At 36.7% G+C, this 25,708-nt stretch overlaps 1 protein-coding gene across 3 annotated transcripts in view; it reads right to left on the bottom strand.

The window, feature by feature from the left end:
• NKAIN2 (sodium/potassium transporting ATPase interacting 2) overlaps window positions 1–25,708 on the bottom strand; it is a gene marked incomplete at its 3' end in the record, with an annotated part of 821,309 nt that overhangs the window by 360,608 nt on the left and 434,993 nt on the right. For all 3 annotated transcript variants that reach the window (XM_080663586.1, XM_080663588.1, XM_080663587.1), the window contains one exon: window positions 1,268–1,348. In XM_080663586.1, coding sequence (XP_080519712.1) covers window positions 1,268–1,348 — 81 coding nt within the window. The remainder of the gene's footprint in view (window positions 1–1,267; window positions 1,349–25,708) is intronic.

Raw genomic sequence — 25,708 nt, 5'->3', positions numbered from 1 at the left:
AAGTGGATTATGGAGCAGCGGGATGTATAAATTGGGTAAGGAATTCAAATCCTTGTGAAGTGCGTATTGCTTTTCTGACATGGACACAGCAGCAGTCCTGTCTATGTCCTTCCAAGAGCTATCTGCCGAACAAGCCCTTTTCATTGGTCACATCATCTTTGGAAAAGACTACCTGCTTCCCAGAATGTGGAGGACCATGCACTACTAGAATCACAGAAATGCCTCTGTCAAGTCAGATAAGCATCCTTGCAAATGCTCAGAGCACTTCGAAAAACTCCTATATGGTAGATTATAAATGTGTATTACTACTAACCCCATCACTCAACCCTCAAAATATATAGCCCTGCAAAGGTAATTCCTGGTGACTTTATAGCTCAGTTATTTTACCTTTTAAAGCAGGTTATCATCTCTGGAGTTTTAAAATGTCAATGTCTCTGCAGGGTCTTTCTGTTCTAAATAGGGATAGGTAGAAGAACATTTTACCATCTGTCTTTTAAAGTTAATATTAAGAAATACAGGTTTGCAATCTCTCAAGCATCTCAAGCCAGATACACTACCTCCTTGAATGGATTATCTCATTTGACTTACCTCGTGTTAAGTGCATTCCAAAAGAAGAAGAATGCTGGTTTTAGAGATTTAAAAACTACATCATTTCAATAGTAAAGGCATTTGTGTTAGAAATATAAAGTCAACCCACATGCTCATAAACAAGTATACATATACCTAAGAACAGCGCAAAATAAAGAAACCTAATGAAAAAAGTATTATAAGTCTTTCATAGACTATTTTAGAATAAAGTGTTTAATTTTTAATCTAACTAATAAATTATATACCTCTGGTAACAATTGTACTCAATTAAAACCCATTAATTGTTCAAATTATTTCATTGCTATTTGGGCCCAATCAGGAAAATCTTTAACAGAGCAATAAGCAAACTAAGGGACTTAATCTTCAAGATTTTATCTATAAAGAAATTTTTATCTGCTTCAGAAATCCCTCATCAGTCAATGTTTTAAAAGTCTACAGCATGGTCACTATAATAATTAATATTTCACATTAGTTTTGCTTAAAAATAAAAATACATTTTGTGACACGCTAAAGCATATCTTCGATGGTAGAAATGCAGAGATATAGATGAGGATACCTTTCAATTTACCTTCATTTGAGGCGCATCTAAGTGACAAGAGCATGGTGAGACTCTGCCTTACTTAGGAAGAGACTTAGTAACACATTATTGATGACTCAGGCAAATCAGATGGCAAATTACCTTTGAGAGGTCCCCAGCCTCCAAATAGAAGCAGATAACAAACACATTCCACGTAACCCAGAGGACTAGCCAGACAGCATACTGTGGAAAAGCAAGAGAGAAATACCATATAATTAATTTTGAATCAGCTGAATAAGATTTAAATAGAACTTGAACTTTTGAACGCAAATCATAAGATTAGTGGGAAATATTAGATATTGCTTCTTTCTAGGGAATAGGATGAGATGCACATTTATCTCTGTTGATATGTTTCTCACTGTTATAGACTCTGGTTTTATAGCTCAAATTTGCTTAAAGATAATTTTTAAGATTAGAGACAAAAGAAATATTAGCCCACATTCTGTTTTAAGGGGCAATGATTATGACTTCTAGATATCTAAAGAATTGGATGCTCCAAAGAAATATTAAATACAACCCATCGAAGGGAACGCATGTTTTTCTTTGGCAAAAATCAAACCACTATAATGCGAATTTTCTCCAAATTATTTGGGTTCGTCCACAAATAGTCCTTCTATTTCTGTCCCATCTAAATCAGCTTTCTCTTTCTGTGGTCTTCTTTTCATTTCCCTCTTTACCTTCTTATTTTATCCTCTCACAATCTCCTGTTACAGTGACCATGTAGCTATTATCCTTAATTTTATTCTGTTTTCTATTTATTTTGTCTTCCCTGAAGATGATTTTTTTTTTTTTTTTTTTTTTTTACCAAGACAGTTCTGATCAGTCAGTCAACTACAATTGTTTAAGCATCTAGAAAATAACATGCTGGAAAGATATTGAGGAATCAAAGACCAATGATAAATTCTCCTTGAAAGCAAGTCAAGTGGTGAGGGTAGATTTAAAGAAAAAAAAGATGCTTATTATACAAAAATCATTAAAATAATCTGAGCACAAGCAAGGAAGATGGGAGAAGTGTAAGCTTATTCTGAGAAAAATTAGTCCTATAAAGCTTAACAGGAGAGGTAAAACACTTTCCATAAGAAGCGAATCAAACAAACATACAGATAAACTTTACCAAAAATCATGGGGAGTTGAAGGACTCTGGTGGAAGGGTGCTGTAAACAAAGAAAACAGTTGGATGGGAATTTTAAAAAGTGGGATGAGAGGATTTCATTTCTCTGATAAGTAAACACCAATGGCTCCCATTATTTATATAATGAGTTCTAAAACTGTTATTTTATCATTCAAGGACCTCCATAATCTTGAACCATGTTATATTTTTCAGATGCATTTCATTTAATCTTTCATCATGGATTTGAAACATACTGAATTACTTGCAGTTCCATGTACATGGGTAGTGATTTGCCACCTCTATGCCTTTTTAAATGTTACTCCTTTATTCTTTAATAATTTTTTTTATCCCCTAGGTACTCCTCTTACCATCTATCAATATTTTATTTTTCTTTAAAGGTCAATTTAAATAATTACCTCCTAAATGATATCTAATTGGAATTGGCTTAATCCTGCTTAAGGCTCTAGTAAGACCTTGCTTGTCCTAATTTCATTCCAAATGTCTTATATCAATTTGCATAAGCTCCTTGAGAAAATGGTCCATTTAAAAAATTATGTTTATGTCTCTAATTTGTTAACTTAGTGTTTTGCACTAAATAAGCACTAAGAAAAGATTTTGTAAATCGATGGATGAGGAGCAATGTGGAAAAAATCTTGGTATTTTCGGATGCAGAACCTCTTCTCCCCTCCTAGACCTGGTTTCTATGAGTGAACTATGGTCACTCATGTAGTGTGAGGACTATGATGAGTGGATGTAACACATAAAAATGACTCAGCTGTTTTCCAGATGATGGGTTCATCAAACTGCTGGATAGGTGCAATGCTAGTGAGACTAACTGGCATTAAAACTAAATGGTCTAAGACCAAAAAAAAAAAAAAAAAAAGAGCTGGAGAGGCTGTTTGACTTGAGGTCTCAGGGCTAGAAATAAGGCAAAGAAGCTGATCTGTCTGCAGCAAAGATCTCAGTGTTAGCAGACAGCTAAGGAAACATCTAAGTTTGCTTAGTATTGAGAAGTGTGAATTCATCTCTCATTTTTTTTTTAAAAAGCTAAAATCTAAACTTATTCAACTACTTTGAAGATCTAGATGTTAGCTTTAGAAATATGGTGAAATGCTGGGTCCTATTTTAAGGGTAACAGGGTGAGGTTCCTGTGCCGTGGTTTAAGTGACTAAGAAAAAATAAAAGAATGAACAACGTGTTCTATCATGTCCTTTGCTGATGGTGACACCCTCTCCCTCTCTTACTAATAATGGTCAGTTAAATAAGCACTGTCTTCAAACTTTTATCTACTTAGGATGTAAAACAAAAATGCGCTCTACATAAACTTATATAGCACTTTCTTCCACTAATTGAACTTGCAGTCTAGACTTGTTTTCTTTGTTTCCCTAATGCAACATAGTCTTCCCTAGAATAAGTTTGCTTTTTTGACACCTTAATGCCAAAAGTGACAGGTGGTGTTTTATAAAGCAAACCTTTCTCCATTTGATTGCAGTAAGTGGCAATTTGTTATTTCTGATTTGTCATGCTATAAAATTATAAAGCGTTTTTTCTAAACTGTATTTCATGAGTTGCTCTTTCATAGTATTAATTAGTAATGCTTGTGTTCTTTTTTTTTTCAAATCACATCATTTAAAAATATTGATTTTTAGAGAGAGGGAAAGAGAAATATTGATTGATGTTCCACTTATTTATGTATTCATTGGCTCCTTGTTGTATGTGCCCTGATGAGGGAGGCATCGAATCCAAAACCTTAGCATATCAGAACAACACTCTAACCAACTGAACTATCCAGCCAGCACTTTTCTATTCCTTTCTGATCACAGTCATCCAAAAGGGTATTTTCATTTTATTGACTTTACTATAAACCAGTTAGTTCACCTGCACTCTTTTTCATTAAAGGTTTATTACAGAATTGTCACCTTTAGCGATGTGGCAACTTTAATAAACAGAGAAACTCACATTGCTACAGAGGGTGACCTTTCATTTGCATCATCGTCCAAAGGCAGGCCTTTATCTAATTTCACTGTATCTCATTTAACTTAACTAGTCAACTTTCTCTCATTTAACTTCTTAAACAGTCTTCCTTCATTCTCCTCTTTTTTTGAAAAAGAAAATTCTCTTTTGTTCTTGCTTTTCTCATTTTAACAACTGGCATTTATCTAAATCAAATCTCCTCTAACTGGATTTTACATAATTCTTTAATACTGAAGATTTTGCATTCCCTTGTAATTTGGCAAATGAATGATTTTTGTCAATAAATCCTACGGTTCACACTGTTCAAAATATTACTTATCATAATTATTTAAGGGTGTAAAAATGTGTACTAACTTCTTCCCAGTTGCTACAGCTAGTTGATGTGATATAATTGACAACTGCTCAGTTTGAATGTAATTGAAAATGATGTACTGCCCAGGAGATGGCCTAACAGGATAACATAGTCTCAAGCTTGCCAGACAGCACCTAACTCACAGTTTCTTCTACAATTTTTCTTTATCCTCATCTTTTCTGGCAAAAAAACATTTTATATTTTATGTTTAAGGTACCAATTATGAGATTATCTGTAATGATGGACAAGTCCCATCAGGATAAAACTCATTCTGTAAGGGTTGATTTCTGCAGGTCTAAGTGGACCATTTGAGAGATGGATTTGACTTGAGTCTCCAGCTAAATAGTCAACATTATCAACTGAAAAAAAAACACAAAATGGTAATTGAATCATCATGGGTTCCATATTGTATTTGGGGCTGTAATGATGAAATCTAATTATCTGTGCAAGATAAAAATTAGATAAGGCTGTCAATCATTATAAGCCAAAATACTGGCCAGATCCAGAGCCACAGTGATATTGCATGTTGTGGTTCCATAATAACTAGGATGATACTGACTCAGACAAAAGGCTGATAAACATCTGCCCGGAAAATAATGAATCACACCTTAACAGCACTGCCAGTGTTCCTACTTCTTTCTCTTACAATAAAGCTTCCTAAAATGGAAGTCTATGTTTTTTTTTTAATTTATAAAGGATAGATGACATAGACAAAGCAGATGAACTTAACATCAGTTTTTCAGGTTTTCATATACACATATACAGACACAATTTTTCATTTTTATTTGAATTACATTCAATTCATAAATTAACTTGGGGGGAAACTGCAATCTTTTTTTTAATATTTTATTGATATTTTACAGAGGGGAAGGGAGAGGGATAGAGAGCTAGAAACATCGATGAGAGAGAAACATCGATCAGCTGCCTCCTGCACACCCCCCACTGGGGATGTGCCCGCAACTAAGGTACATGCCCTTGACAGGAATCAAACCCGGGACCCCGACGCTCTATCCACTGAGCCAAACCGGTTTCAGCGGAAACTCCAATCTTAATGGCATTGTATTACCAAAGTAATTTCTTCGAGGAAAATTCTGGTAAAAAGGAGGCTATCATTTAAGACAAGGGAATTTTCCTATCTTTTCCACTATTCACAATGATTCTAAAAGCAATTTCAGGGGGAAAAATATAAGTGATCTGAATCATATTAGTGAATTATTCTTAAAAACCACCACAATTTAGAAAACTATTATTCAATCATATTACCATAATTATTAGAAAATGAAACACTGGCCACAGGATTCCATAAGTGCTTAATTAGAAAAAGAGTTGGGCCAATGAATCAGTTTACATTTATTAATCACCAGCAGGAAGCAAGTGACTATAACAGATGCTGCAGAAAAACATTACAGGGTATAACTATTCCCTAAAATGATTTATATTTATCATTAATATGCAATCAATGCAATGTATTGAAATGTGTTCAGGTATGATTTTTTAACTAGGGAGCAATATCATTGATATACCTCTAATATAAAAAATAATGTATTCAGTTCTAATGAACTGTGATAGAAGCATTCCTAAGAAGCATTGGATTAGCAAATCATGTCTTAAAACAACTTCTTGAAGCAACAGTTTAAAGTGATTAACAATCAGGTGTTTTAATATTAACAATGAAGGTATTTTAATAGATATAAATGTATACCCATAAAACAAATATCCCTGCTTAAAATGATTGGAATATATTAATCTTTTGCTGAAAGTTAATTATATTTTAGCTCAATTTTCTCAACTGCAAAAGCAGTATCATTTAATCTGCTTAGGCATTCTCATCAGTTTCTCATACATTGTTATGAGAAAAAAAGAGCAATAGTGGCCCAAATAAAACATCTCATTTCCCAATTCTTGATCATTTTATGACAGTCTGCCTTATGATTTAAATTCTCTCTTCTATTTCATAAATCCTGTTACATGTTCTTCATGCTATAAAAATGCATCCCTTGCCCAACCTGTGTTGCTCAGTGGTTGAGCATCTAACCAGGAACTAGGAGGTAACGGTTTGGTTACTGCTCAGGGCACATGCCTGGATTGTGGGCTCAATCCCCAGTAGGGGGGTGCAGGAGGCAGCAGATCAATGATTTTCTCTCATCATTGATGTTTCTATTCCTCTCCCCCTCTCCCTGAAATTAATTAAAAAACATAAAAAAATAAATGAAAATGTACTTTTGGAGAAATATCTATAAAAATACACTATGACAACTCCTAGTTTGATGAGGGATGATCTGATTAGGTAATCAGCCAGAATCTAATCATAGATTATGCTTCTGGTCATAGAGTAAGGTCCATTTCTATTTTCTCATTTTTATCAATGCTGCCATGATATGCTCAAGCATCTTTGTACTTTTATATTTATTTAGACATTTTATAAATTTCATAACTTCTAGTTCATTTTAAAATCAGTTTTATGTTTTCTCCCAATTACAGGAATGTCTTATAAAAACATTTAAAATTTACAATACTTAACTAAAATCATCAGTATTATTTTAGTGCACATATTTCCATTGCTTTTTCTATAAAAATATATTTCAATTATGTGTATACATTAAATACAAATCTTGATCATATTTTGTTACCTATTTTTTTTACTTGATTAAAGTCTCCTTAAATATTCTGCAACATATATCAATTCAATTATTCACCATAAGCTATTCAATGAATTTTATTATTTATCTTTTATGTGCTTTTTTATTGTTCTATTTTGATCAATTCCTAGATATTTGGATTATGTTTAAAAATGTTTAGTTTTACATATTAAATCATACTTTAATATAGTTTGCTTAAATATACTATTTCCAAGATAGACTATAAATGTTAGGATATCCAAGGGCATGATTTTAATGAACATTTAAACATGGCTATTAAATTTTATGCAACTCCAAATAAAAACACTATCCCCAAAGGCATTCTTTCCTTTTGAAGCAAAAAGTGAAAAATAATTCCTCTTGAAAAAACAATAACACTCATTCAGCATGTAGACACCTGTATATGACTAATTTCTTTCTTTTTAAATAAGCAAAATAGTTTATACCAAGGTATTTATAGCCCTACAACCCTAAGCGTAGGCAGTGGTTGGCAAACTCATTAGTCAACAGAGCCAAATATCAACAGTACGACGATTGAAATTTCTTTTGAGAGCTAAATTTTTTAAAATTAATCTTCTTCTAATACCACTTCTTTAAAATAGACTCGCCCAGGCCGTGGTATTTTGTGGAAGAGCCACACTCAAGGGGCCAAAGAGCTGCATGTGGCTCGCGAGCCGCAGTTCGCCGACCACGGGCCTAGGGGAATCCCACCAAAAAGAGCAGTTTTGGCTAATATGAATAAATCCATGAAGCAAAGTCCAACTCAGTGGCCACATGAAAACATAAATGTATATTTTTCCTACAGTATTATAAACTAGGTGCTTGAGTACTTTATAGATCACAACTCTTCATTTGGAGATGCTAATACATCTGTTAATGTTTAGTAATGAATAAAAACTGCATAGTTTTTTTCCTCATCTAAAAAGCATTTTTCCCCCATAAATTTACTAAACAGCTTGCCATTTACTATTTCAAAAGCAAGGCTCAGATCTACTAGCTTCAGGATTCTTTTGGTAAACTGGATAAAAATTAAAGCAAATAAAAAAGCAACTGTTTCAGTTAAGAAATGTTTTTGGCTGCAAGTAACATATATTGACCTACAGGCAATTTAAATACAGGGTTTTAAAAATCTTTTCTCATACATGAAGTCTGGAAGTGGGCTATTGTTGGCTCAATGGCTCCATGCTGCCATGGCTCTTGACCTATATCTGTGGGATTTTCTTTCAAATCCTCACACAGTTATCCTTTGCAGTCAGAGAAAAATCCCTTCCTTCTGCACACTTTATTCCTTCAGGAGGAAAAACATCCCAGAGGCACTTGGAAGACTTCTTTCATCTCATTAAAGTGAATCTCATGCATACTTTCCTGAACCCAGTCACTGGCAAAAAGGATTAGGATTATCCTGGTTGTTGTAAACCAACTGTAATTCATTCCCCTGGACCTGAGAGAGGATGAGACCTCCCTGAGTGCTTTGCTAACCATCCAAGTATCTGAACGAAATTCAGATTCTGTTAATTCTGTTAGTAGAGTGTGTGTGTGTGTGTGTGTGTGTGTGCGCGCGCGCGCTGTCACTGCAACTTATGCACAACCTAATATTTTGTTCTTTTTAATATGCAAATGTGAATAATTGCTAGAGTCTCTCTTTTTCCCCCTAGAGAAATAGCAAAACTCTTTGCTTTAGTTGGACTATACATATTCCACTAAATAGAAAAGTAATTTAGTATTAAACTCAAAGTAAGTAAAAGATTTCAGATGATCATAGAGGAAGACCATGAATCAGACAGTGTCTTACAATTGGCAAGATTCAACTTAAAGAGCATACAAAGAAGAAAAATATACATTGTGTTAGGTGTCTCATTAGAAATGTAAAACATTTCTATCTTGATAAGAAAGAAAAATACTATGGAAATACTGAGAATATTAATATAAGAATAAAACAGGGAATTTTGAAAGGTCAAAAGTAGGAAATTAGCAATGACATTTTCAAAATTTATATAAATACTGGAGGCCCAGTGCACGGATTTGTGCACGGGTGGGGTCTAGCCAGCCTGCCAGAAGGAGGGAATGTGGGAGGTTGGCTGGCTGGCCCAACCCCAATCGGGGTGGGAGGGTCGATCAGGGCTAGGCCAGTGGGGCGGGAGGGGCCACGGGAGGTTGGCTGGCTGGCCTCACCCTTGAACAGGGACAATAGGGGCCGGGCCGGCTATGGGGGGGGTGGGGGACGAGGTTGGCTGGTAGGCCTTGCCCCCTACTGGGGGGTGGGGGAAAGGGGTCGTGGGAGGTTGGCTGGCTGCCCCCGCCCCTAATCAGGCCAGTTGGCTGGCTGCAGTGTGTATCATAGCGACTGGTCATTCCGGTTGCTTGCCTTTTATGTATATATACTAGAGGCCTGGTGCACAAAATTCGTGCATGGGGGTGGGGGGAGGGCGGAGGTCCCTCAGCCCGGCCTGCACCCTCTCACAATCCAGACCCCTCAGGGGATGTCCAACTGCGGTTTAGGCCCAATTCCATCTAAACCAGCAGTTGGACATCCCTCTCACAATCCGGGACCGCTGGCTCCTAACTGCTTGCCTGCCTGATCACCCCTAACCACTTTGCCTGCCTGCCTCATTGCCTCTAACCCCTCTGCCTGCCTCATTGCCCCTAACCACTCTACCTGCCTGCCTGATCACCCCTAACCTCCTCTGCCTGCCTGCCTCATTGCCCCTAAGTACTCTACCTGCCTGCCTGCCTGATGCCCCTAACCACTCTGCCTGCCTGATCACCTCTAACCACTCTTCCTGCCTGCCTGATCACCCCTAACAACCTCTGCCTGCCTGCCTGATCACCCCTAACCACTTGCCTGACTGTCTGATCACCCCTAACTGCTCACCTGCCTGCCTGACCGCCCCTAACCGCTCTCCTGCCTGCCTGATCACCCCTAACAACTCTGCCTTCCTGCCTGATCACCCCTAATCACCACTGCCTGCCTGCCTGATTGCTCCTAACCACTATGCCTGCCTGCTTGATCACCCCTAACCACTCTGCCTGCCTGATCACCTCTAACTGCTCACCTGCATGCCTTATCGCCCAACTGCTCTCCTGCCTGCCTGATCACCCCTAACTGCTCACCTACCTGCCTGATCACCCCTAACCGCCTTTGTCTGGCCCCTGCTGCTGCAGCTTCGTCTGGAAGGATGTCTGGAATGACGTCCAGAAGGTTGTTCGGCTGTCCGGTCTAATTAGCATATTACACTTTTATTATTATAGATACCTCACTATGATATGGTAGATGTGTGTTGGTTGAGAATTTTGACTGAGTAAGCATAGTCTACTTTTCCCCCTTTTGGATTAGAAAAATATCCAGCCTCCTTTCCAGAAAGGTTTTAATCTCTGCTTAGCTTTTCTATACTGCTAGTTTTCATCCTAGATTTGAAGCACTTCTAATAGGCAAACAGCCTTCTGAAATACACAAATTATCCTAATTGGGGGATATGGTAAATCTATCAATATGAAATTTAAAAATGTCTACTTGTTTGATTTAAAACATCCAAATACAGATGTAGGTCAAAATACTTGTTTTTGTTTTGTTTAGACTGACACATTAAATAAACTCCATTCATCTTGGGTCCTTTCTATTACATTAGATTGTAAGTGTGGGCTGGGTATAAGGTTCTCCCAAACATTTAAAGATGCTACAACAATATAATCTCCTAACTTGCTTTTGGATAAGACGATTTCCATCAAGCCCTGGTTGGTTTGGCTCGCATCGGCCTGCGGAGTGGAGGGTCCCGGGTTCGATTCCGGTTAGGGGTGCATGCTGGGTTGCGGGCTGGATCCCCAGTGGGGGGCGTGTGGGAGGCAGCTGATAGGTGATTCTCTCTCATTGTTGATGTTTCTATCTCTCTTTCCCTCTCCCTTGCTCTCTGAAATCAATTAAAAAAATATATATATACACGTATGAGAAGATTTCCATCAAAATTTTTACTGGGTAATTTTTTTTCTCCCTACATAAGTGACAGTATTTACCAAGATTTCATGTGATATCTATCTTCTGAATGCCTATCTCATTGGGTGGTTACTGTCAATAGGAAAAGCTTAATTATATCATATCTGGTAAGTACTGCTTGTTATACTGGTATTTTGGGCTCAAGTATTCTGATGTGCTAAGAAGCCCAAAGAAATGAAACACCTTAAAGAGATAACAATATATTCATAATTAAATGTTATTTATTCAATCTTAGAGAGACAAACTCAAAATTACAGACTTTTAATTAATTAAATATCTGTATTTAAATGCATACTATATAAGGCAGAAACACTGAATATAGAAAGATTACCCTCAAAGGAGCTAAAATAATCATGGAACATAGGAATTATTTTATTTTTAAATCAGTCAGTTTAATAGGGAAAAATCTCTTATAAGCACCTGGTCCAATGCACAGCATAATTCATTTTTAAATTATGCATCTTTTGCTATGCTGAAGATATTCTAAAAGTAGTGATATTGTCCAATAAAAGTGTCCTTTATTTCAATTATAATTTTTGAGGACAAAAATATAAAGTTACATGTTTCGCTTATTAATTAATGCCTTTGGTTTTAAGTGAAAATTTGGATTCATAAATGAAATACTAATCAACCAGTGTTTTTAATAATCACTTTAGCAGTTTTCTTAAATTCATTTCATTTCTTATTTTAATTGTGGTAGGCAGAATGATGGCCCCCTAAATGTGTCCTAAGTCAATCCCTGGAACCTGTGGACACAGTGAGCGAACAAACTCTTTGTTATTGTATTATGCCATAGACATAAAACAGGCACAATATCCAGGTTGACCTAAAACAGAGAGATCATCCAGGTGGGCTTAATCTAATCACACGAGTCTTAAAGCAGATAGCTTTTTCTGGCTGGTGGTCAAGGGGGAAGTCAGTGATAAATGAAGAACCAAAGGCTAAAAACCATCCCAGGCCAGCAGACAGCAAGGAAATGAGGACCTCAGTGCTACAATCAAATGGAACTGAGTTCTGCCTGAATGAGCTGGAAGTCCATGGTTCTCCCCTCCCCACCCTGGGCCCTGGACAAGAGCACAGGACAGTCACTTCCTTGATTTTTTGTCTTATTAGACCCTAAGCACAGTACTCAGCCAAGCCTACTTGGATTTCTGACATTCAGAACTATGAGAGAATAAATGGGAGTTATTTTCAGCCTCTAAGTTTGTGATAACTTGTTATATACAACAGTATAAAATTAATACATTGATATGGAGGTTTTCAATTTTTATAAAAGATTTTCAACTGTCAAGGAATTTTTCAAAAGAGACCAAGTGTATGCGTAGACTGAATTTAATAGTCTTTCAGGCTCACTTTGGGCATATGTATTTTCTTTAGAATTCGAAGACATTTCATATATAACCTTAATCTGCCTATGCAGATTTCTATAAATTAATTATTTAATAGAAATATATATCTAGAAGTTAGGAGACCTGGGTTTAAATCCTGACTCCTTAATGAATCTACCTCTGTATTCTGAAAAATATTGGTATTTCTGTCTACTTTTGAAACTAACATTCCTGGATGAATGGAAGGTGAGTTTATTGTTATTTTTCCGGAGAAGTATATCCTTTCTCACATTACAAGCCTTAGCTGCAGTGCCTATGGGCTAGAGTCCAACGATGGCGACAGAAATAAACAGAGTATTTCACTCCTCCTGTCAGCCACTTAGACAGTCAATCATTTTTATTGGAAGTAATGATTGCAGAGTGATTTCAACCAAAAGTATTAGCACTGGTAATCACTTTTTGTACTATTATACAAGAACACTTTTATAAAGAATGTATTCATTACTTTTTAAGGAATATATCTTGAGAAAATCCATCAGGCCTTGTAACGGCCATTATGTAGTCACATTATTTGCAAGACTGACACTATTTGATCAAATGTGGTGTTGTCAGTAGACAGGGCCTTGGAGAATATGTTAAAATTATGCCCCAAAATGGACAAATGTTAATGTACATTTAGTATTAAAATAACATTTGAATGAGAGCTTAATATGTATTAACTTTTCCAAAGATGAAAAAAAGTCAAGTAATGATGATCTGCAAGCACTGATAATAGTTATGTTTCATCACACATATTAGTTTATTCTAATTTTTTAATCACTCTAAGTCTAAAATTACTAATGCTTAGCTTAAAATTTAGCATTCCAGGATTTAAAAAGTTTAAAAATTATCTTCCTCTTAAAAATGTTTCCTCTTACGGTACTTAGGAGTAAAATTGCATTTAGCTCAAATCAGCATAGGAAATGAAGTTTTATATTTGGATTGTATATTTTATCTTCACCAAATAGTTATTGTATCTTCATTAAATTACTATGCATACACGTGACTATTTAGCCCAGGTATTTAGAGTACTAATGAAGCCATGGTCTTGGATTGGATATCCATATATACTCCTGAGTGTTTTTCCTGCTCATTGACTACAGAAGACAAGTCTTAGCAGAGACATGCCTTGCAAATACAAGGTTATAAGGTAAGTAATTATGAGGAATGGTAAAAATCCATCCCAACAACTTATGAAATCATTTTTACTGTTGGTGCATTAATAGTGTCACCTTCATGTGGCAATCATATTTTTTTATATAGATCTTATGTGTAAATTGGAAAGGATTCTTAATTTATTTCAGTACAAATTTATTTCTGCACACAATTTCAGGGTGACAAACATGCATTTGGAGTAAATAGGACTCAAATAAAGCATTCTAGAAGTCAGACTGTAGCGAATGCTGTGGGCACTGCCAAGGTGCCCCTTTAGGACTGAGACACTGATCATTATCCAGCTGCCAGCAGTGTTGCCTGTTGTTAGCTCACAGCCAAGTCCCTCATTGGAATTACCCTCGGTCACAGTGATCTGCCTTGTTTATGATTATGTTCACCTCCAGGAGCAACCCTCATCTTATGACTGGTTGACACTGAAGTACAAGGCTCCCAGTCCCTATTTTCAATTCGGGACGTATACAGAAGCCCAGCCCAATTTCAGAACCCTGCATGGCATCAGCTGAGGCTTCTGGTACAGTTCAACTTCTGACCATTCTCACTGACCTCAACCTCACTCCATGACAAATGTTGTTCCTGATAAGAGTCCCCCCAAATGACCTGCATGTGAATCTCAGAGTTCACTACCAGAGGAACCTGATAACCATTAAAAACAAGAGTGGTCCTGCCCAGCCAAAGGGGCTCAGTGGTTGAGTGTTGATGTATGAACCAGGAGGTCATGGTTTGATTCCCGGGCAGGGCACATGCCCAGGTTGCAGGCTCGATTCCCATTGTGGGGTGTGCAGGAGGCAGTTGGTCAATAATTGTCTCTCATCATTGATGTTTCTGTCTCTCTCTCCCTGTCACTTCCTCTCTGAAATCAATAAAACTGTATTTTTTAAAAATAGGAGTGGTCCTAGAAAGCAAATGTCAAAGTAGGGTTTTAGATCTGGATCACTTCCTGATGGCTGCTAAGGAGGGCCTCATCATTGGAATAAATGTTGCAATGAGGGCTCTTGGCATGCAGGAGCCTTGAAGCTACTAACATTTTTACTGGTGGTGAACTAGGATGGCTATTTAGCCAAAGCCGATTAACCTGCTGGTAACAAGGTAACAGTGAGTCCCCAATATGGAACTATTCCTTGGAAGACTAACATCCAGTCTGTAACAGAAAATTATGTTGGGCCCCCTCTACCCTAAATGTGAGTAATTCACCTGAGCAGAAACTGAAACATTCTGAGTATGGATTGCCTTTCCTGTTTATAGGCTTTAGAAGAACCACCAACTGAGGGCTTAAAGTATGTTTAGATCACCAACCCAACATTCCATAAAGCACTGCATTGGTACAATAGTTAAGGAAGGAGAGTCAACAAATGCCTAAGGCACTCAGAAGCTGTCCATCTGACACACTCATTTGGCTTTCAAATGTGCAGATGACTTGCTAACTTGGAGACGATATTAGGCCAGGCTAAGCATCTTTTTCCAGGATGGAGTATGTGCCCAACATGAGTGTCTATTATATGGTCCTAGGTCTCTAATAGGTGGAATACATACATGGGTCTGGGAGTGGAGCAGTGGAGGAGGAGGAGCTGTGCTCACCATCACTCCCAGTGATGTATTTGGAGAATTTGTTGTTCACGTTCCTATAAGTTAGGCTCTGTGTATCTGGTTGCCCTGGGTTCAGAGGGAAATGCTTCTAGGGGATAAAGCAAGAATCCCACTCATGTTTTGCTATGCTGCAAGAGACTAAGAGTGAGGAAAAGGAGTCATGCTCCTGGCTGGGGTGATAAAGCTTGCCTGTCAGTGAGACCAGGGAAGAATATGTTTGGCATCCAGGGGAAACTGGGGAAACTCTTGCTAATTCCCTACCCAGTTTTGATGGCAATGCATTGGAGGAACAGCCTCACTGTACAAGCAGGTGAATGGTGACTTACACCCCTCAAGTTTGAGGGTCTGGATTACCCCAGTAGGTAAGCCACCTGGACAGATAACTAAGGGTCCATAGAACATAGAATGAATAGCTATTATGTTAAATATTTAAATGTGACTAGCTTTTTATTTTTGAAGAGAATGATAGAGAAATGAATTCATTAGAGAAATCATTATGTATTGATATTTTTATTCCAAACGAATTTTCTTCCTTTAGTGCAGACTAGCCCAAATTATATAATTATTTGTGAATATGTCCATATTCATATTCTAATTATCTTTCCTATGCTCTTTAACTTATTTTTACCACTCCATACTCCTATGAATATAGCATAGAATGGTTTTATTGACATTTAAAAATAATAATGGTTGGCACTTATTGCCAATTTGATATGTACTAACAATTGCTAAAATAATGTTACATGATTGCCTCATTGTATCCTCAAACAATCCTATCAAGTACATATTATTATTCCTAACATAAAATTGGATGAATAAACACAAGACTAGAAATGCTTGCTATCATCTCTTCTATTCAACATTAACTTGGTATCCTAGGCAGCTGAGGAGAATGTAAAAAAATAAATAAATAAAACTTGGAAAGAAATTAAACTTTCATTAATCATAGATGATGTGATTATTTTAAAGAGAATTGGCAGACAAATTAATAGAATTAATTAAGAGCTCAACAATAAAGGATGGTCAATACATAACATCAATTGTATTCCTATGTACAAGGAGAAATAGCAAGAAATATCATTTTAAAAGCTATTGGTTTGGGGGCTCTGGCTTCCACTTGAGATGTAGCTATGCACATTTTACTTCCCTCCAAAGCTTCTTAGAAACCAAACACACAACCAAAGTAGGCAAAGAAAATACAAAAGTCTCTTCAATAATACCTGTTGATACGGGATCACCATATAAGCCCTAGAATATGGGTGGATGTGGCCAAACCCCCAACACAGCTTAGCAAATGGAGTTACAGGAAATAAAAGAAAGGGGGAGAAAAAAGAGGGACATCTGCATTATTTTCAATAATAAAGAGAAATTTAAAAAAAGGAAAGACAAAATATTCTATAAGTAAATTACATCTAGAAAATTTTTACTTTACAAAATTAATTTTCATTTGTAATGCTAACAGCAAGACACCCATGAAAAATACATATGGTGTGTAAATAAGACAAAGGAAAATCGTTCAGGCAAAAATAAAAAGGATCCCAAATCAATTATATAGAAAAGATTCCTTTATTAACTTTTGGTCAAGAATATGTTTGTATATTTTCAGAAAACACCTCCAAGACCATGTGGATTCCTGCAACAGAGAGGAATTGACAGGTCTGCTCCAACCACGAAGACAAGAGGAGAAACAGTCCAGAGATGGAAGACGCTGACGACGCCTTGCCACGCTAGCAGTCAGCAGCTGTGCAATGCAGCAGGTTGCCTAGGACCAAACCAGAGAGGGTCGGACCCGCATTGCCACCATGTGCCCACCATCCAGATATCATTGCTGACATGTACACATAAGGAACTGTTTGACATTGAAACGGGGACTCAGAACTGTTGGACATTGAAATTGGGACTCAAACATTTTTTGTTATTATATGTTTATTTCTAGTCTGCAGAGGCAAGATTTTTTTTAAAGGAAAGAAATGGGGAAAAATAGATACAGAGGCAAAGAACCATTGAACAGACTGTCAAACTACAGCGGGAAGGCAGGGGAGGTTGGGGGGTGGTGCTGTAAGAGATAAACCGAAGGACTTGTACGCATGCATATAAGCATAACCAATGGATACAAGACACTGCCGGGGGGGGAGGTGGGGCAGGTAAAGGCATGTACTGGGGGGTAGGGGAGGCCGGGGGGAGGAGGTCAATGGGGAAAAAAAAAGGAGACATATGTACTACTATTTGTAATACTTCAAACAATAAAAAAAAAAAGGAAGACAGACATTTCTAAGTCCTCTGAGCCACAGAACCTCTAAATCATAAATAAATCACCTCTGAAAAGCCAGGACCTCCCAGTTAATAGAACTCTGAACTTCAGATTGTTAGAAAAGACAATAAAAGTAGCACAGTCATGTGTGTGTGCAAAAACTAAGTGGCTCAGGTCACTAAGTGGGAGGGGGAGCAGCTAGAGAATATGGACACTTGTGATCATACACAACTTCTGGGTAGGAGCACCCGATTCAGCAAGTAAAAATATTCTGTGGACACATTCACACTAAATGTTTATTGAAAAATCTAATTATTCCAGGCCTCTATATTTTATCTGGAAACTCTATGGGATCTCAGCAATGTCTGGAGGTATAGAGCCTCACCCTGCAGGAACACTACTTGAAGTCAAACAAAAATGAACAGAGCAAGGATATTGTGGGTAAGGGAAAGATAAATACTAGAGGGAATGTGTCCAGAGACAACAAATCCCAGAAAGTCCTGTAACTGCAAAATATATCTTCTAAATATGAGAGCACTGTCTTGAAACACAAGACTCAAAGAAGCTTAGTGAATAAGGCTTAGCTCTGAGAGGCAGAAATGGCTACACAGAAAGACCATATACTGAGTCATTCATGTAACAGGAGGGAAGGCACCCCTGGAGAGGTGATGTGGTAAAAGCTATTTTGATTCATTTCTGCTTTCTCAAAAAAATCTCTTCCTAAAAGTTCTGAAAATTCTATTTTATTAAAACTAGGAAAAAAAAAAGAGATAAAAATAAAGTCACCACAAAAAAATGTGGCCACAAAAGATGAACATTAAACTTTAATATTTCAAAATGAGCTAAAAGAAATTAAGAAAGCAGGCCACAGAAAGAACAAAAAAAAATAGAAATAGAAAAGTTCAGAAATTAGATGATTATACAATGCAAAGATGTGAAACCAAACTGACAGTTCTCAAGAAAGATGGAGAAAAAATTCAGAAATTATTATTAAATGTGCAATTCCAAAGCAAACGAAACTGTAGGTGAATAAATGGTGTATAGAAAAGTATAAAGAGTAATACAGAAATAAGAAAAATGTAAAATGGATTCAAGAAAATACTACAAGAATATATATATATATATATATATATATATATATATATATATGTTTAGGGCATACAAACAATTCTCAAAATGCAAGATTAAAAAAAAGAAAGCTAACAATACAATGAGAAAATGGGCAAAGTTATGAAGTTATACTTCATCAAAGAGAATATACAGATAGCAAGTAAGCACATGAGAAAGATTTCCAACATCAACAGACAATAGGGAACTACAAACTAAGAACATCATGCAATATCACTACATACCTATTAGAACAGCTAAAATTAAAAGAAATCATGGTCACAACAAATGCTGGTGAGGATGCAGAAAAAACAGATCTCTCACACTGCTGGTGGGGATGTAAAATTGTACAGCCACTATGAAAAGTTGTTTGTCAATTTCTTAAAAATACAGAAAGAAACAAAGCATGAAAACTGCTTACCGTATTATACAACAATCACACTCCTGGATTTTTATCCCAGAGAGATAACTATGTCCACACAAGAACATGTATGTGATTATTCATAGCAACTTTATTTCTAATAGCCTGAAACTGGAACCAACCTAAATGTCCTATGACAGGTGAATGGTTAAACAAACTGTGGTGCATACATACCATGGAATATTACTTAGTAATGTAAAAGAACTAATTGTTGATAATCACAACTACTTGGATAGATTTAATATATATATATATATATATATATATATATATATATATATATATATATATATATATTTCAGAGAGGAAGGGGAGGGAGGGAGAGAGATAGAAACATCAATGATGAGAGAGAATCATTGATTGGCTGCCTCCTGCACACCCACTACTGGGGATCGAGCCTGCAACCTGGGCATGTGCCCTTGACTGGAATAGAACCCTGGACCCTTCAGTATGCAGGTTGATGCTCTATCCACTGAGCAAAACCAGGAAGGGAGAAGATCTTAAAGGCATTATGCAGAGTGGAAAAAAAACAACAGTCAGTATCAAAAGGTGACACATTTTATGACTCTAATACCACAACATTCTAGAAATGACACAATTCGAGAGATGAAGATCAAATTAGTGATCAATAGTGATTGCTGGGGGCTAAGGCATGATGGAGACAAGCCAGTAGGTATGTCTGTAAGTGGGAGCACTAGGGAGATTTTTTTTTTTTTTTTTTGGTGATGAACGAATGGTTCTGTATCTTGATTACTGCGGTGGTTACACAAACCTGCATATGTAGTAAAGTAGCATAAAACTCCACACATTGTGTCAATGTCAGTTTCTGGTTTTTATATTGTACTAAGTTTTGTAGGCTATAACCATTAGTGGGAACTTGGTGAAGGCTGTAAAGGATCCCTGGGCTATCTTATTAACTTGCTGGAATCTATAACTATCCAAAATCGAAAGTTAAACCTACTTTATTATCTTTTTAGAATATCATTGATGCTTATTCATTATAGCTAGAATTACTTTTAAAAATGATCACCTCCAAGTGTAAGGCTTTATAATTTTGTTTTTAAATAAAGTTTTTCATTTTATTAAGCAAAGGGACAAGTGTATTCTAATAAAACTGATTTACAAGGTTTTGTAGGGCAATATATCTTTGTTTATGTATAAGGCACTTATCTCTTGGTTGGAATTATTAACATGTAGCTCTATATGAAAACCTATTTTATCATGAGATGGCTAGATCATTGTAGAACTTCATGTGCTAAAAATTACAGTGTTCCCATAATGTACAAGTAAATATAAAGCCATCATTTAAAAGCAAAATGTGTTTTATTCCTACACATTTTCTGTTTGTTTCCATCACAACTAGTAGTTGTTAAAACATTAAGTGCATATGGATAACATCAGAGAAACTGATTTGCTTGTACAACTCTAGCCCAGCGTTTCTCGAGCAGCCATGCCAACATTTCCATCACTCCTGAGTGGCTGCACCACAGACTGCCTAGGGCCATGGTCGGTAAACTGCGGCTTGCGAGCCACATGTGGCTCTTTGGCCCCTTGAGTGTGGCTCTTCCACAAAATACCACAGCCTGGGCAAGTCTATTTTGAAGAAGTGGCATTAGAAGAAGTTTAAGTTTAAAAAATTTGGCTCTCAAAAGAAATTTCAATCGTTGTACTGTTGATATTTGGCTCTATTGACTAATGAGTTTGCCGACCACTGGCCTAGGGAGTGGTTCTGCAGTCCAGTGCTCACTGTGTGCCTGTCAGTGAATCACTTAGCAATCAAAGCTCAGATTGTTCCTTTATAGCATGAAGGCAACATAACACACCCTATCCTGGCTCTTGGGTAATGTTTGTTGTAAACATAAATAATATCTGTCAAAGCACTGGGATCATGTAGAATCGCATCCCTCTGTAAAATTAAGTATCCAAAAGGTTTCACCATTAACTACTTACCTTGTAAGTGGAATGCTTTGTTTATTATTTTAACAAAACTGTTTTACGTACAATTATTTATCCCAATGTTTATAAGAGTAGTAAAGAAGCTTTACGGGTTTCTTAGGAAAACAGTAAAAGGGTCATGGAAAATTTAAAATAAGTCGGGAAAAGAGAGATGAAACGTGATAAAAAGAAGGCAAGGTTGACATGGTTTGGATGATTTCAGTGAAAATATCTGTTCCAACCACTTCCTACGTCATGAAGTGCCCAAGAAATAATGAATTCTTGAACACTTAGTTGTGTTAGGCACTGTGGGAGCTACTAACTTTGAGATGAAACCCCACGGGCTGCCTGTTCTCATTGGCTCACAGTCAACAAAAGACATGCAAATGATGGCTGGTTACAGATTATTTAGCAATTAATGTGAATATTTTAATTAGTGCAATGAAAGTATGCTCAGGGGCACTGGAAACACTTATCAGGGCCCTAACATTGCCTTGCTGTGCGAGGAAAGAATCGGATTGCCTCAAAAATCAGCAAGCTAACCAATTTCTATGTATTTCCTAGCTAAAGCTGCCTTTAATGTCTTCATTTGTCATCCTCTGTATGAAAGCAGTTAAGCTTTATAGAAGAAACTATTAGCTGTTTAGAACCCACACGCACCCTAAAAGTCTTCATAGTTCCATCAAGTTCACCACTTCAAACAAAGGATAAGGCAGTCATTGTACCTCGGGGTATTCATTGAATATCATGGATGAAATGTTTTAAATCAAAATGGTCAACTACTTTCACTACATTCTCACCATTCTGGCTAAATATTTATTCTCATAACAAACATTTATGGAGCCCATAAACTAGGCTGGGAGCTGCAGATACAGCAATAAATGATCAGCAGTTTGTCTTTAAAGATCTCAGTCTACTGGGGGAGATGGGCAAGGGGAAGAATGATTTTCACACATAGAAACGCTGTGGAGAATATAGGGGAAAGCTCTCTGTTCAGGATGAATCTTATCCTTGGAAATTCTCAGAGGGTAGCAAAATGTCATTATTCAACTGCTTTTTATTTCAAAGACCTTCTGAAGAAGAAACACAATTTTAAAATTTCCTCTTTTGAGCCAGGCACTTGGTTTTATGGAAATAGACTACAGTTACAAGAATGTATTTCTTATAATGTTAGAGACAAATGCCATTTTGGATGAACATTTAAATAAAATACCTGGTAGAGCAAGAGGCTACTAAACATATGAACTAACAGCTAATACTTTAAATAAAATGGGAATATATCCAAATGTCAAGACAGCATTGATTATTTTAGCAATTAAGAGAGAAGTAGTCCTCCCCACATTTCATAAAAGAGCAAGTTCAGCTTTGCCTCAATTAATCCAGGTTTCAATTCAAGGGCAGAAGGATCATGAGCCAAAAGGATTTTCTACAAAGTCCACAGTGAAAGTGTGACATATTCCATCTGGTCACCTTTCAACATATATTTTAAAGCCTATTTAAAAATTGTGGCTTAATTTAGGGCTACTAATTTCTCTATCTGATGATCTAGCTGTTACTAATTAAAAACTTAAAATTAAATTGAAAAAATATAGAATGATCAATCTAGAAAAATAGAAAATAAAAGAGTTGACTTTGATTTTTCAAAATAACAAAGGGCAGAATGAAAATGAATTTGTTCTGCCCTTGTACCCTGATGCATAATAAGAGGCTGAGGGGACAAACTCAATGAAATTAAAGGGCAAGATTCTTAAAATGAATGGGCATATTTATTTGCCCAGCATGCATAATGACATTTTTGCACCCTCCGTTACTAGAGGTCATGGAAAACAAATAAAAACACCTGGGATTGAAAAAGAACAGAATGATTTTCTAAGTAATGAAAACATTTATAGCCAAGATAATGGCATGATTATATTGCTGTACTTCCAAGAGTATTATATAAATTCTCACAAAAGTCTTCCTATCACTAATTAAATGTAGTAAGGGTTCTTTACATGTCTTTGAAATCTTCAGAAATTTCTAGTGCTGAGTAAAGAGGTAACTGGACATCTCTAATTTGTTAACTGATAAAATGTATCTCTATATTTGGGGGGGCAAAGAGGGTATAGAATCATCAATTGGATGATTCCACTTGGAATGTGAAATATTAGTTATGGCTGAATATAGAAATAAGGCTTGAAGTTAGATCTTGATTTAAATATATTCTCTTCTATGTGCTATTTTCATAATTTTTTGCTTAGTCACAAATTCTCTGGGTAGTAGTTTTCCTACTTGTAAGATGGTTTATTGGAGCTTATCACTTCCTTTCTAGGGACTGGGCAGGCAGGCCACAAGTTTATCTTTATATGCCAACTCAGTGGGACACTAAGGCCTAAATAGGACCTGCAGCCCACTAACAGCCTGGATAACACACCATTGCTCAAAGTACACAAGCAAAACACCTGTACACAATTCTGTGTTAAATACATATAATGTCAGTAAATGAGAAGAAACTTTAAGGAGGGAAATGTTCACAAATGCCTCCTGGTTCAGTGTAAGCTCCAGAGTTGTCTACTCAATGCGCTTTAGAATCCCTTTCTTTTGGGGTCTGAGAATGAAAGTCAATTATTTGTCTTGTGGTCCTGGTCAATTATGGTGGCAGTGACTGGGTCTGGAGTTTCTGGGCTGCTAGGTCAGACTGGCCAGAGCTGGCTCTACCTATGTTTAGTGGCACCCATGGCAAGGAGGGTTCAGCTCACATGTAGAAGGCATTGGCCTACTTCTGCATCTCCCCAAGGTGGAAGTGAGCATGCTGAATGTGTCCCGCAGAGAGTGTAAGAGACCCAAGTTCCTCATCTACCCCCATCTCCACATCATGCCCAAGCCCTTTCCCTGGGGAGATGGTAACCAAACTCTGTTTCATAGTGCTCAAGTGAATGGGCTTCCCACAGCTATGACGATGAATAAAGAGAACCTGGTCCACTACCCAGCTCCTTCCATCCCTATGCTTATAACTGGAGGTGGCTTAGAAAAATAACTTAGATGGGTCATGAGAAAAAAATTTACCTTGTTATTTTATAAGACTTTGATAATACAGGACTAAACTACTTGCTCCCCTGATTGGGTTAGACCTAACCCTATGTCTCTACATTTAGCATTCTGATTCTGTAATTTTAGTATCAGCATAACTTCCTTATCTGGCCCAGAAAAAAAATATATATATAATTATTGGGCATTCATATTCTCAGTTAAGTTGAAAAGTTGTAAGTAAAAAAAAAAAAGTAAGTAGAAGAAAGAAAATAAATGTGAAAAGGACAGGGGGAAATTTAAAAAATTATCAATTACACTGTGGGATAATAATGTTAAGATAATATCAGAATGTGTTTCCAGTGTTGCTCAGTGGTTGAGCATTGACCTATGAACCAGGAGACGAAGGTTCGGTTCCTGGTTAGGGCACATGCCCCAATTACGGCTTGATCCCCATTATGTGGCATACAGCTGGTCAATGATTCTCTCTCATTATCTATGTTTCTATTTCCCTCTCCCTCTCCCTTCCTCTCTGAAATCAATAGAAATATATTAAAAAAAAAACAAAACAAGTCAGGGCAAATGCCTGGGTTGTGGGCTCCATTCCCAGTAGGGGCATGCAGGAGGCAGCCAATCAATGATTTTCTCTCATTGTTGATGTTTCTATCTCCCTCTCCCTTCCTCTCTGGAATCAATAAAACTATTAAAAACAAAACAAAACACTTAAAAAAAGAGATAGCATCAGAATGTAAAAAAAAAAACCCAAATCTATCAAGAGGTTATTCTTAAAAATTAACAATAATAATTATTTATTGGTAGATGAGGAAAATGTTGCTAAAATGAAAATACATAATTTGCTTCACTCTCTCCAAAGATAATTTGAAGTGAATGTCAGAAACAGACATTAAACTAGAATAAACAAACAAGAGAAAATAACAAGATAAAGAATTATTTAAGCAGTCATATTTTAGTGCAAAAAGTTAAAATTTAAAAGCTATCAAGACTACATTATAAAATTTCCAAAAGCCTCCTAATATTTAAAACAAAAAAGGGGGAATAGTAGAAGAATATCATGTAAGGAAAAATATCCTGTAAGTAAATTACATCTAGAAAATTTTTACTTTAGAAAGTTAACTTTCATTTGTAATGCTAACAGCAAGACACCCCTGAAAAACACACATGGTGACTAAACAAGCCAAAGGAAAATTGTTTGGGCAAAAAGTGAAAAAGGATCCCAAGTCAAATATATAGAAAAGATTCCTTTATTAACTTTTGGTCGAGAATATGTTTGTATATTTTCAGAAAACACCTCCAAGACCATGTGGATTCCTGCAACAGAGAGGAATTGACAGGACTGCTCCAGCCATGAAGACAGAAGAGAAACAGTCCAGAGATGGAAGACGCTGACAACGCCTCGCCATACTAGCAGTCAGCAGCTGTGCATCGCTGCAGGTTGCCCAGGACCAAACCAGAGAGGGTCGGACCTGCATTACCACCATTTGTCCACCATCCAGAACTGAAATATCATCGCTGACATGTACACATAAGGAACTGTTTGACATTGAAATTGGGACTCAAAAGAACTGTTGGCCCAGAAAGAAACTCACTACAGACTGATTCATTTGACTCTCA

The sequence above is a fragment of the Plecotus auritus genome, assembly GCF_963455305.1.
Source record: "Plecotus auritus genome assembly, chromosome: 4".
Lineage (NCBI taxonomy): Eukaryota > Metazoa > Chordata > Mammalia > Chiroptera > Vespertilionidae > Plecotus > Plecotus auritus.
Note: the sequence above shows the minus strand (reverse complement) of the source record. Positions and strands in the feature narration are given on the sequence as shown.